Source organism: Macaca fascicularis, chromosome 14 (genome assembly GCF_037993035.2).
Source record: "Macaca fascicularis isolate 582-1 chromosome 14, T2T-MFA8v1.1".
Classification (NCBI taxonomy): domain Eukaryota; kingdom Metazoa; phylum Chordata; class Mammalia; order Primates; family Cercopithecidae; genus Macaca; species Macaca fascicularis.
The window spans coordinates 106,599,416-106,612,750 of record NC_088388.1 but is presented as its reverse complement, the minus strand read 5'-3'; the positions used below and the strand labels follow the sequence as shown (position 1 = coordinate 106,612,750).

The following is a 13,335-nucleotide window of genomic DNA, read 5'->3' as shown; positions in this document are numbered from 1 at the left end:
ATTAGCCCCCAACTGGGCTACTGTGAAACAGATGGTCAACAAGGCCCACCTGTGCACAGAGAGCATTTTAGTGCCTCAATCTTAAATATGAACAGATAGCCAAGGATTATCAATTAAGGGACATTTCTGACATGAATTACAGAGCCCCAAAGCAAAGAAAGAGGAAAAAAAGGGAATCTGAAAGCAAAAGAAACAATGCAATTGTTTATTAAAATTAAAATTAAAATGTCATAATTTTCATAGATAAAAGAAAAATATTATACTCATTAAATAGGAACAGGAATCAATAAAAGGGAACTTTAAGAGAATTAGAAAATGTTCTTGGAAATTTTATAAAAGTGAAATGAAAGACAAAGTTGAAAATATCTATCAAATTTGAGGGAATCTGCCAGAAGAATTTAACAAAAAGATGAAAAATGGTGAGAAAAAGATTCAACATCCAAGTAATAGATATTCTAGAGAGAAAGAAAAGCGAGAATGTTGGTGAAGAAATCATCAAAGAAATAATACAGGAAACTCTCCAAGAGCTGAAGAACGTGAGTCTCCGGATCAAAAAGACCCACAAGGTACCCAGCTCCTTGAATAACAAAAGGTCCTCACTGAAGCACATTATGATGAAATTTCACAACACAGAAGTTTCCAGAGGGGGAACAAAAACAAACAGTTCACATAGAAAGCACCAAATCTTCACGAGCATTCAATTTGTCAACAGGAACACAGAAGCAAAAAGAAAAATTCCAAGAAAAAATTCTTTCTAATCTAGATTTCTACACTGAGCCAAAATATTCAGCATGAGGAGAAAATGAAGACAATTTCAGACATACAAGACCTTCTATGTATCTTTCAAGTATGTGTTTTCTGGAAGTTTCTGAAGAAAGCATTCCACCAAAATGAAGATGGAGAATGAGAAAGACATTGGATCCAGGAACCAGAAAATCCCATATTGGAGAAAGGTGAAAGGATTTCTTAGAATGATGGTGAATGTAAGGCCCTTAACAACCAGTTCAGAGTGCATTAGAGCTTAAGGAAAGAGGTCTTCATAAAAAAACTGGAACTGACAGATTATTTGACATGTATGAATGTATGCAGAAAATATTCACAACTCTGTTGGTTTGGGGATAAATTTGGGATATGCATTAACAGATAACAAGAACATTAATAGAAAATAAGATTAATAGGCTGGGCTTGATGGCTCACACCTGTAATCCCAGCAGTTTCGAAGGCCGAGGCAGGTGGATCGTTTGAGCCCAGGAGTTCAAGACTAGATTGGGCAATGTGGCGAAACCCCGTCTCTACTAAAAATACAAAAATTAGCTGGGCATGGTGGTGTGCACCTGTAATCCCAGCTACTCAGGAGGCTGAGGCAGGAGAATTGCTTGAACTTAGCTGACAGAAGTTGCAGTAAGCCAAGATCACGCCACTGCACTCCAGCGTGGGCAACAAAACAAGACTCTGTCTCAAAAAAAAAAAAAAAAAAAAAAAAGATTAATAGACATCAATAAAAAATAAGAAAAACAAAATTAGAATTACTAATTCTTGAGAAAACAGAAAGTTGTGCAAAAAATATAACAAGCTATAAATAAAATTTACATTGTCAAAATAAACACTGAATATTTAATCAAAAATAGTGATATTGGGAGAATTGAGAAAGGAGAAATATATGTGTATAAGAGAGCGGGATTAGATATGAAAGTTAAATTTTCACTTCTGTAGTGGAAAATCAATAGATCTGATACTTTTAATATACTGAGAAACAGCAGTATAAAGTCAAAATAATTAAAATGGCATTGCTGAGAAACACGAATCTGGAGTAGAGATGGATTAGCGAATGAGTTTTTCCATTAAAAGTCTTGTAGCAATACAATATTTTAAATGATGTGTAAGTGCTCCTTTGATATACACAAAAACTTACATTTTAAGAAGGTTCCATGGGGCTATGATTTCAGCCCAGATGGAGGCACCAGTCACCTCTTGAGATCCAGTGCCATTAAACCTTGACTTAAACCACACTTAAAAAACAAGAAGAAGAAGAAGAAGAAGAAACTAAGGCTTGAGGAACCAGAGCATTGCCTGCAACAAGTGGAGGAATTCCCAAAACCTAAGCCACTTCTAGCACAGTATCCATCAGGCCACACATTACAGATGTGTGTATTGGTTTTGACATTAGATGAAGATGTGTGGGAAATATTTAATAGGAATGTGGAAGAGCTTGAGTAAACAAATGTTGACATGGTTCAATGTGATGTATGCTCATTAGCTAACTGATTGTCCAAATCATTTGATGTGGTATTATGAATCCTTCGTTTAGGACCAAAAATAATTAAGGGACAGATATGGCTTTTCTGAACACTGCATTGGAAATGGCAAGAATATTTTTATACACAAATCCTCAGCTAGAGCATATATTCAAAAGAAAGCTGCAGGATGAAAAATCAGAAGAGATACTGTTGCAGAACAATATCACAATGCTAATGTGACGTGTTAGCATCATACAAATTTCATAAAAAGAATTCAGTGGACATCGAAGTGGACCTAATTTGTTGTTACTGTTTTTTAAAAAACCTTCAAAGACAAAAGTAGCTTAAAACTTAAATTAAGTAAAAAAAAAAATAATGCATTTACTAAAAAAAAAAAGATGCCACAAATTACAGATTTTTTTCCAGGGGTATATTTTTGAAAAGTCATTTTCTTTTAGAGATACTTACTGAAGTATTTATAAATGAAATCATATGGTATCTGGGATTTGCTTCAAAATAATATGGATGGATATAGAGTAGGGTTAGAGATCAAACAGCATTGGTCATGATTTGATGATTTTTAATTACTGGGATTCACACTATCCTATGTACTTCTGGATGTATATGAAATTTAAAGAAAAGGTATCAAAAAAAAGGTGCCATCCACATAATTGAGAATCATCACAGGTATGCTAGGTATTTTTTTACAGTCAAGCAAGGCTATAATAATTAGCACCTGAATTGGTTTATAACAGAAGTTAGAGGTAAATCCATTACTCTTTAACAGTTTTGGAACACTATGAAACAACAATGAAAAGGACTTTGGTACCTAACCCATATCATTTCCATAACTGACTTAGTTCTCTTACGGTCTCTTTGAATCCTCTAGTCTGGAGAGTCCCCAGTATGCTGTTAGGATATAGTCTTTTTTTTTTTTCTTTTCTTTTTTTTTTTTGGAGACAGGTCTCGCTCTGTCACCCAGGCTGGAGTGCAGGAGCACAATCTCGGTTCATTGCAACCTCTGCCTCCTGGGTTCAAGTGATTCTCTCACCTCAGCCTCCCGAGTGGCTTGGATTACAAGCACATGCCACCATACCAGGCTAATTTTTGTATTTTTAGTGGAGATCGGGTTTCGCCATGTTGGCTAGGCGGGTCTTGAACTTCTGGCCTCAAGTGATCCACCCGCCTCAGCCTTCCAAAGTGCGGGGATTACAGGTATGAGCCACCGCACCTGGCCGAAGCATTTTTAAAATAATTATTTATTGAGCTTTTTCCTTAAAGGTATAAAATATAATAGTACATGTCAATGACATTTTAGATTCAGTAAAATATGGTAGACGAGTTGAGCAGAAAAAAGTAACAATTAAAACATGGCACACTCTAACAATGCTTCCTAATTTCATAAATGTTAAACTGAAGGAAAAAAATTTTCTCTTGGAATGGATGAAATGCAGTATTTATTTTCCTGAAAAGTATCCTTTCTTATCTCAACACTTCCTCTCTGTACTAAATCAATTTTTAAAATTAGCATAGCCATGGAATTACATCTACCCTCCCTTTAAGTTTGCCAGTAGTATTCCCACCTCCTCCTACTTGTCCTCATAGCACTAGTTCGAAAATACCAGCTTTGTATGTCTTTCCTTCTGGCCAATGCCAAGCAAGATGCCTTATTCCATAAATACTCAGAGAATGAAAAAGCATTTCCTTTTGTGCCTTTCACAGTGCTGTGTGCTCAATAGGTCCCATGTAAACATGGACTCGCACCCTGTTTATCACTGCAAGAAACGAATCTAGCTCTGCCAACTGAAGCAGAAACGGAATGTGTTCTGAAGGCAACTCACAGAATCTCCAGGTGGGCTAGAGAACTGGGGATGGAGGCTATGTAGCAAAAAATAACACTTGAAATGCTGACACAGAACTGGCTCAGTAAAGACACTTCTACTGTCACCACCAGGCACAGACTGGCGTGGCCCCACTGACCCTCCAGCACTGGTCAAGGGGCACTGCCGAGTGGAAAATCTGCCACTGGGACAGAGTTTGGATCACGGGCCCAGGCCCAGATGCAAGGAGGTTTGGGGAAAGGAAGCATCTGGCACTTTCAGCTCCTAGAGGGGGAGTGGGCTCTGCCTCATCATGCAAAAGAGCCCCTGTGATGGTGAATTCTCTGTGTCTACTTGACTGGTCAAAGACTGCCGAGATTAAACATTATTTCTGGGTGCACCTATGAGGGTGTTTCTGAATGAGATAAGCATTTGAATTGGTGGCCTCAGTAAGTCATTTCCCCTTCCCAGTGTGGGTGGGCACTGTCAATCCATCGAGGGCCTGAATAGAACAAAAAGGCAGAAGAAAGAAGAATTCACCCGCTTTTGCCTCCTGCTTGCCTGCTAAGCTGGGGCATTAGTCTTTTCTTTCCCTTGGACTGGAATTACACCACCAGCTTTCCTGGGTCTCTAGTTTGCAGACAGCAGATTGCAGGACTTCTCAGCCTCCATAGTCAAGTAGGCCAATTCCTCATGATAAGTCTCTTAATATAAATATATTTCCTTTTCTCTGGAGAGCCTTCACTAATACAACCCTCGACATGGAAAAGAGATTCAGATGGCGTTGTTGAAAAAGAATGACAGTTGTCCACTGTATGCTATAAACAAATACTTTCAAAAGTCAAAACACAATGCAGAGTAATGAGAGTACACACAGAGTACACTCAGAACAAACACATGTTCATCTTCCATCGTTGTCTAATTTGATTAGGTGTGCTGTGCAATTTTATTTTAGGACTTGGACACAAGCCTATTTTATGGCTACTCAAAATACATATCATTTTGAACTAGAATTTCAAATATGAGATTAGATAATTAAAGAATACCTGGAAACAGGCTGTTTAATTTAACCTAGTGCTAGTTACAGAGCAGATGCACCTATTTTTAGTTAGATTGATTAATTACCTAGGGAAGAACTAACACATGGAAAAGAATAAGATCATATATTCATTATAAGTCAAAGGAATGATGTACAATAGCTATCTATCACATACATGCTGCTAAGCTGAATTAGACATTGACAGATTCGTGGATAAGTGCCTGGGATCTCAATTTAAACTGCAGGATAAGATTTAGGAGGTGTTTTTAAGGTCATCAGAATCAACGTCCTCCCCAATAAAAGCATTTCTCTCTCTGATAGGTGGCCCAAAATGCATCACTTTCAGCACAGTATGTTATACTTTTTGTTTCTGACCTTCTTAGATCTGGGCTCTATTTATCTGTGAATCCAACCAAAGTATAGCATTAATTTCTTCTGTACTGTTTGCTAACGCTCAAGTGAATTAAAACTATTTTTTGAAAACCAAACTGTTGGTAAACTAGGACTTCTACACTATGTCCTTAGCAAGTGATTTTAGAACCTACATGAACTTCACATCCATCCTTTTAAAACATAATCTTAGTTCCACTGCTTGTTCTGGGCTAAGAGATTTCAAATTTAATCCTGATTGTCATCCAAATTCTCTATTGCTTTGAGCTTTGCATTATGATCTATGTACATCTGAGTCCTTGAGAACATTGTAGAAATGTCACGGTCAAATAAAGACCTGTAAGGTAGACCAACAGAAACCAGCTTCTATGTTGGCTTACAGACCTATGAACATTCTTTGGATGTAGCTGATCAACCCAGCTATGACACTACCTTTCAGACCTGATTTCTGCCTGTCACCCATAAAGATTACTCAATATTCTAGTTGATAAATGTGTGCTAGAGGGATTGTGTATATATAAAAATTTGATAACTCTGCCTCTATTTTAAATACTCCAGGTTATCTACAATTTAAAGGGATAGTAGAGGAAATTTTTGGTACGGCAGAAAACTCTTTAGTGAAGCAAAAACTATAACTCAATCCATCTGTTTCATAAGTCTTGATTTTAATATATTGGATTCACGTAGTGGGCTACATATACATTATCCATGAGACAGAATATGAAAGTCAAAATTCTATGTAAAGTATTTTAATAAAGGCTTTTAAAATTATGACTAATGATGTACATAATAGGCACTTTAATTTAAATAGCCTTGATAAATGTTTACCATTTTAAGAGAATGTACAATTGAACTTCTCAACTAAAAGCAATTATTGAAATTTTTGCTCATTTAAGTGGATCATAAAGCAAAGGAAATCTGAAATTAATATGTCAGTGTTTATGGAATATGGAACCTTCAGAAAATCTGGCTTCCAAGTTCTGAAGAGTGGAATATTCCTATTCTTTTAAAGGAAAAAGTAAGAAATGTACAGTAAATTCATTCCAAAGATTGATTCACATTTTAAATATTTATAATGCCAAGTGGTAAAGTAAAAAAGATTTAGGGAACAGGGTTTCTGATGTCACTGATGATATCTGTTAAGCCAAAAAACAGCTGTGAGATAAATAATTAGTTTCATTATGAATGAAACCTTCAAAACATATGGTAGCCTTTCACCAACTACCTGCACAAAAAAATAGAGAGTTATAACAGCTGAAATGAGCTCTTATAACCAGCATGCTAATTACCCAAGTCCTCCAATAATTAAAATGGAAACATTTAAAAGTTATATAAAGACTTTTGAATCTGCAGTTACTGACTTTCATGAGACTGATTTTTAAAAGAGGCTTAATGAGCTCTCCTTAGGCATTTCCCACAATTATTTTGCTTTGCACCAAAAAAGCAAAAAAATCAAATTGTGAATTATTTTGATGGCATCTGAAATATCATATAGAGTACCCAGACATTGTACAAATCATCTACTTTCATTGAGAATAAAGTTATTCATCCCTTGGAACCATAGCAACACTTAGAGTTTATTTTATACATACTGAGATTAGGGTTGGTACAATATTATTTTTTTAATGTGCGTATCTTCCATTTTACAGCATAGAAACTGATATAAAATATGACTTGCTCATGGTCAGCATAAGTGAGTTGGAAGGTTAAAAGCTCCCAGGATGAAAGAACATACTGTCTTCAGAATCTTTAAATTCAGAGTATCCACTGAGGACTTAGAATATAAAATGTAAATTGGGCACACAATTTCAGTTAAGGCTCTCTCTGGGTGATATTCCACATAAACTGTCATTGAGGATTACTGCAGTAAGCCTTTCTTTAATAAGCCATGTTCATGCGAAGTCTTGCTGGAAACAAAACCTATGGTCTAATTGCCTTGAAATTTTAGCAGCATCAACACATTCTTGATCATGTATTTTTTTTTCATATACTATCAGAATTACAAGGCAGAATGTGTTTGGCAAACATTGCAAAGAGGAACAGTAGAAAAACCTGAAGTAGGACTGTTTTCTGCTCTTTTGAAAGGATAATCATTTGATAAGAAAGATCCTAATGAGCTACTTAGTTATAAGTTTTAGTATAGGGTAATTTTTATAATTTTAAGATCTTATTATAAAAGTTGAAGTGGAATTTTTTTTTTTTTTTTTTTTTTTTTTTTTTTTTTGAGACGGAGTCTCGCTCTGTCGCCCGGGCTGGAGTACAGTGGCCGGATCTCAGCTCACTGCAAGCTCCGCCTCCCGGGTTCACGCCATTCTCCTGCCTCAGCCTCCCAAGTAGCTGGGACTACAGGCGCCCGCCACCTCGCCCGGCTAGTTTCTTTTGTATTTTTTTAGTAGAGACGGGGTTTCACTGTGTTAGCCAGGATGGTCTCGATCTCCTGACCTCGTGATCCGCCCGTCTCGGCCTCCCAAAGTGCTGGGATTACAGGCTTGAGCCACCGCGCCCGGCTGAAGTGGAAATTTAACCACACATATGGACACTCAAACACATGAGGCTCTTCTGAAGGATGGTTCCAAAAACAAACAAACAAACAAACAGATTTGTTGACAGAAGGGCAATCTAGAATGGCATTCTATTATCAGTTGCTGGAGTTTGCAAATTGGAATCTTCAAGAAATGAGTAACTATTCTCTACCTGGACTGCAGTGGTTTGATCATCAACTTCCCTGGAAATTTACCATGTTACTCAATAATGAAAGTAGCTTCTGGGTCTTCAAAGACACACATGTATGTGGTGTGCCAGTTTTTTTGGAATTAACTGCATTTGGAACATTCTGACTAGGTCCTCTGGTGGTACTACAAGCATATAGTCATTTCACATAGTGCTATTTCTGTAAAATGTACACTCTTTCCATCATCAGAATCTAGTTTTTTAAAGATAGCTGGATCAAATCAGAAATGATCTCAATTTAATGTCTTTTCCTACTTGAAGCAACAGATTTGCTAAAACCAAGACATCTGCTTATCTTATTTCAGAAATTTGTGCCAAGAAGCAACTGACTATTGGATCTAGAACTAGAAATACCATTTGACCCAGCCATCCCATCACTGGGTATATACCCAAAGGATTATAAATCATGCCGCTACAAAGACACATGCACATGTATGTTTATTGCGGCACTATTCACAATAGCAAAGACTTGCAACCAACCCAAATGTCCATCAATGACAGACTGGATTAAGAAAATGTGGCACATATACACCATGGAATACTATGCAGCCATAAAAAAGGATGAGTTCATGTCCTTTGTAGGGACATGGATGCAGCTGGAAACCATCATTCTCAGCAAACTGTTGCAAGAACCGAAAACCAAACACTGCATGTTCTCACTCATAGGTGGGAATTGAACAATGAGAACACCTGAACACAGGAAGGGGAACATCACACACCGGGGCCTGTTGTGAGGTGGGGGGAGGGGAGAGGGATAGCATTAGGACATATACCTAATGTAAATGACGAGTTAATGGGTGCAGCACACCCACATGGCACATGTATACATATGTAACAAACCTGTATGTTGTGCACATGTACACTAGAACTTAAAGTATAATAAAAGAGAGAAAAAAAGAAGAGAAATAAATAAAACATTACGAATTAAAAATAAAAAAAGAAGCAACTGACTATTGATCGGCATCTCAAATATTATATTTAATTACCTACTTTTATATAAATGTAATAAAACATTTAAATGATATATTCCAGTATTGTGTGATGATGACTTTTTACCTGAGACCAGGATGGTAATAGAATAGTAAACTAGCACTTAGGGTATGAGTCAACAGCAGATCAATTGCTATTTTAAATGCACTGAGGTCCATTCACCTAAGTACCATTTGCCAATTCCTGCCCTTGTCCCTTTTCAGCTCTCTTTTCCATTCCCATTGGCGACTATTTAAAATCTTTCTTTCAGAATCCCCCTCCCTTCCCTCATTCTCAGCAGGCCACTCTGTCCTCTCACTGAGGCTATCAGATCAAATCCTTCAACTTCTAGCACTACTCTACTAGCTATTAACACAGAGATTTTTTTCCCTCATTTTCTCCCAGGATAAGATCTTGCTCTTTTATTCAAGGCCAGTCCTGTCAAAACTGCTAGGCATCTCACTCCCTGACTACAGCTGCCCAGCATAGTTCAGTGCCTCTCCTAGGCTCCTACAGTAGACACGCCCCTCCACCACCATCATAAACACACACTCCTGGCACAACAAATCCTAGAAATTATGATGCAGATCCCTCCCCCTGCCCCATTTCCCCTTGTCGTCTTTGCATTCTTGGCACCTTCCACTAAGTCTAGCAAGCAGAGATACCCAACCAATATGTGTTCAAGTGAAACTGTTCACTTTTAAGCATGAGTTATTTTCAAAAGCTTGAACCAGAACTGAGCTTGTCCCAGATTGTCTGCAGAAGAGCATATGATTTCTGCTCCACTTTATTTTTTCAACCCACAAATGACCCAAAAAGGAGGAATGAAACATTTCCAGTAACTAGGGTTGCCAGAAAAATACAGGCTGCCCAGTCAAAACTGAATTTGGGATAAACAACTAATAATATTTTGTAGTATAAGTACGTACCAAATATTACATGGGACATAGGTAAAAACAATAATTCACTATTTATCTGAAATTCAAATTTAACTGGGCAGCCCACAATTGTATTTGCTAAATCTGGACACCCTAACAGTGATTTGTTAAACATTCTCAGAGGACTCGGAGAACACTTCCTTTAAGTCACCTGGAGATTTGTGTGCAAGCTCTGCAAACTTCTCAATCATCCAGATTTCATATCTGTTAATGTAACTGGGTTTCTTTCTGAACCTCTCAGTAACATGCTTTAAGAAATGCTGCTTGATTTATTATATGACATTTTCACTTATTTTGCCAATTTCATAGAATTTTTATTCTAATGCAATTTATCAAAGATTTTACAAAGAATACTGTAATTTTGCTTAAGATCTCTTGGAAAGCTAACATTTATAGAGTTATTATCACGCCTCAGTTAAGTCCTGGCTGCAAGTATTAATTTTTGAAATTTTCATATTTTTCAATTAAATCAGCAGAACGCAAAAAGAGAAATAAATAAATCTTTGATTTGGAGATTTCTTTTCTTCATTAATCAAGCACAGCAATACATAGTATCCTAACTAACAGGCTTGCAGAAGCAGGCTGGCAGGCGGAGGTGGAGCCTGTGATGTAACTGCAGTAGGTCTTTGTTGGAAAAGCCTTCCTAAATGTAAAACATCTGTAAATTGAAGCACTTCAGCTTCACTGTGTATGGGCTGGCAAGATTAAAGCGTTGCTTCTTTTAGCATCCTGCACTGGAGGCTTAAAATTTTGTTCCACAGAGGAATTCCTTATAGGTCCTTATGAAGATTACATATCTATCTCACCAAAGCTGGGAGAAAAGCAGGCTTTTTCTGCAAAAGAGGACCATTTCGAGTACTGATTGCTGTGTGTGCTGGTTTACCGGTAAATGGTGGTGATGCAATGGAAGTTATAACCTGAAGTGTAGGAAAGATGCCCTACAGCCTGTTCCAGTTCTCAACGTTCCCTACATTAATGGGTTCTTCTTTCAGTGTTCTTGACAGTGATATCTTAGAGAGAAGACATTTATTTCTTCTTCCTATGAAAAAGATTAAGATGAGAGAAATACCTCCCAATGTAGATAGATACAAGAGTGTGCCTTTGGCAAAATACCAACTAAACTGACCTCAGAGAAAACTTCTGGGGGAGGGAATGACTAAGTCTGCTATAACTACGTGTTGTCATAATATGTTAATGAATTAAGACATTTATCCCAATACACGCATACTACCTGCTTTCCACCATATTGGCACCACCAGTTAGGGACGGTTGTCAGGCTACCAGCACAACACGTATACACTGCAGAGATGCAGAACAATGCCTGGATGCCTGCCCAAAATTGGTCTCTCCAAATGACAGACTCAATTTATAGTACCAATATATGGCCCACTGGGGGTTAGCAGCATCTTTTTCCTAGTTGGTGAGGGAAAAGGGATGAAATAATGTAGAATGCTCAGAGCACTGGTTGGGGCTTCCACCTGCCTGTGCACAGCGGAAAGGCAGACAAACATATTCATTAAACTTGATCTGAAGCAAGTGAGCCCGTGAGGTCGTTCCTGAAATATTCATAAGGTGTGTTACCGGACTCGCCGCTTAGAGGTTGAGCAGAAACACTGAGTCAGAGCAGTCCGTACCCACACTTAGAAAAAAAAAAAAAAGCACCCACAACAGCTCACCCCACCACCACACTCCACTGCCCTGCTTTTAACAGCCCCGTCAGCACTCAGCTGTCACTCTCCACTAGGCTGTCCAATTCTACCTGCCCAGGAAAGAGATGCTCTAATACTGAAGTGCGGAGTTTCCCAGCAGTTGGAGGAGGCGCAGCGCAACAGCCCAGGCGACCGCTCCTCCCGTCTCTCTGCCAGGAGGACCCCACAGTCCGGCGGCCCCGCAGCCCGGCTGCCTTTCTCCTCCCTGGAGACCGAAGCCCACAGGCCAAGGGGTCCCCAAGGACCCAGACCAGCCCCTCGCCCCAGCCAGGCCGCCCTTGTCCCGCCTTCCATTTTGGCTCTGCCTGGGATCCCTTCCCCGAGCCCTCGGCGTTAGGTCGCTAGGCGACCTACGCCCGGGCCGAGATGCAAACAGCCTCTCGCGCCGACCTGCAGTCTCTCGGGTGTTAATTGGGAGGACAGGATAGGAGGGGAAATCACTGTCCTGGGTGACCCCGGAGCCCCTGCACCGAGGCAGAGTGCACTTTCATTCACGTTCCCTCTCTGCCCCCAATGCTTAGCATTTCTGCTGCGTCCCAGGCACTGCGTGATGCCTCGCGTCCTCGCCGCACCTCTCTCCTCCCCAAAAGGGCATTCGCCCCTCGTCCCTAGGCTCCTCTGGGGTCGCCAGTCACCTGGACTCTGGCGGCGGCAGGCTCAGCAGCTCCCGTTGCGCGGCGGCGTGGTCTTCATCTCCGCCTTCCCCAGGCACTTCGGCTACGCGCTCCGCGGCGGCGATCGACGCGCTCGGTCCCGGGCGCCGAGGCTGGACAGGGGCGGCCGCGGCTGCCGCACTGGCTGCGGGCGCGGAAGGGGCGGGGGCGGGGCAGGAATCTGGGTCGCGTGGAGCGGAGCAAGCCGGGATGCACCCGGGGCGGCTGGCGGCGGGGAGGCGACCGAGAGCAGCTGGGGAGGGCGTGCAGAGGCTTCCCTGAGAGCACGAAGCGGGCGGCTACTGAGCATGCCCAGTCCGGGAGCCGGGGGCGCGGGCGCAGTGCTGTGGGAGGGAGCGCGGCCCCCAGCGCCCGAGTCTGCGGGGAAAGGGTTAAATCTGCGGACCCCGCTGCTGTGGGAGGTGGCTGGTGTGGCCCAGTTTAATTGCTCCCGGGTGGACTCCCCGGAGGAGCCCACGACGGGAAGATGGTGAACCTGAGATGACCTGTCAATGGGATTCCCAGGCAGTCCCGGGAAAGGTGTGTTCCCCGCCCTCTCCCTGGATAAAGGTCCAGAAGTCAAACTTTGTTTTAGTTCAGTTCCAACCTTCCCCATCTCACCGAGCACCCAGTGACTCTCCCAATCCTGATCCCCACCCCTCATCTGCCTTCCTGGGCCCGCAGAACCCTACCCCTCACCCCCACCAGCAGCCCCCGCCTTTCCCACTCCTGGCCCAGTCGGGTCAGATTCTCAAAGAGCCAGCTCTTTAATTAGGTGTAATTGAGAGGTCGTGTCAATCCTGCCAGGTCCATATCTGCATTTCAACAAGGGCTTCAGAAACAATACCGT

General features: G+C 40.7%; 2 protein-coding genes across 7 annotated transcripts in view; both read right to left on the bottom strand.

The window, feature by feature from the left end:
- Positions 1-12,730, bottom strand: part of ELMOD1 (ELMO domain containing 1) — a 75,229-nt gene extending 62,499 nt beyond the window's left edge. For all 6 annotated transcript variants that reach the window (XM_005579523.4, XM_074015154.1, XM_065528940.1 and 3 more), the window contains exon 1: positions 12,468-12,730. The gene's annotated coding sequence lies outside the window, so the exon portion shown is untranslated. The remainder of the gene's footprint in view (positions 1-12,467) is intronic.
- LOC123568696 (uncharacterized) lies at positions 11,396-12,206 on the bottom strand. The gene is made up of 2 exons (XM_045371091.3): positions 11,865-12,206; positions 11,396-11,529 (listed from the first exon to the last, which is right to left on the bottom strand). The coding sequence occupies exons 1-2, from the start codon at positions 12,124-12,126 to the stop codon at positions 11,396-11,398; spliced, it is 396 nt and encodes a 131-aa protein (XP_045227026.2). The 5' UTR covers positions 12,127-12,206.
- Positions 12,731-13,335: the final 605 nt, after the last annotated feature.

Excerpts from the sequence above, each read along its gene's own strand:
- LOC123568696 (XM_045371091.3), bottom strand. The coding sequence starts at position 12,126 with ATGGAAGGCGGGACAAGGGCGGCCTGGCTGGGGCGAGGGGCTGGTCTG. Across the intron at positions 11,530-11,864 it reads AGGTAGAATTGGACAGCCTA|ATGCTGCTAACCCCCAGTGG; the intron begins GTGGAGAGTGAC and ends ACTAGGAAAAAG.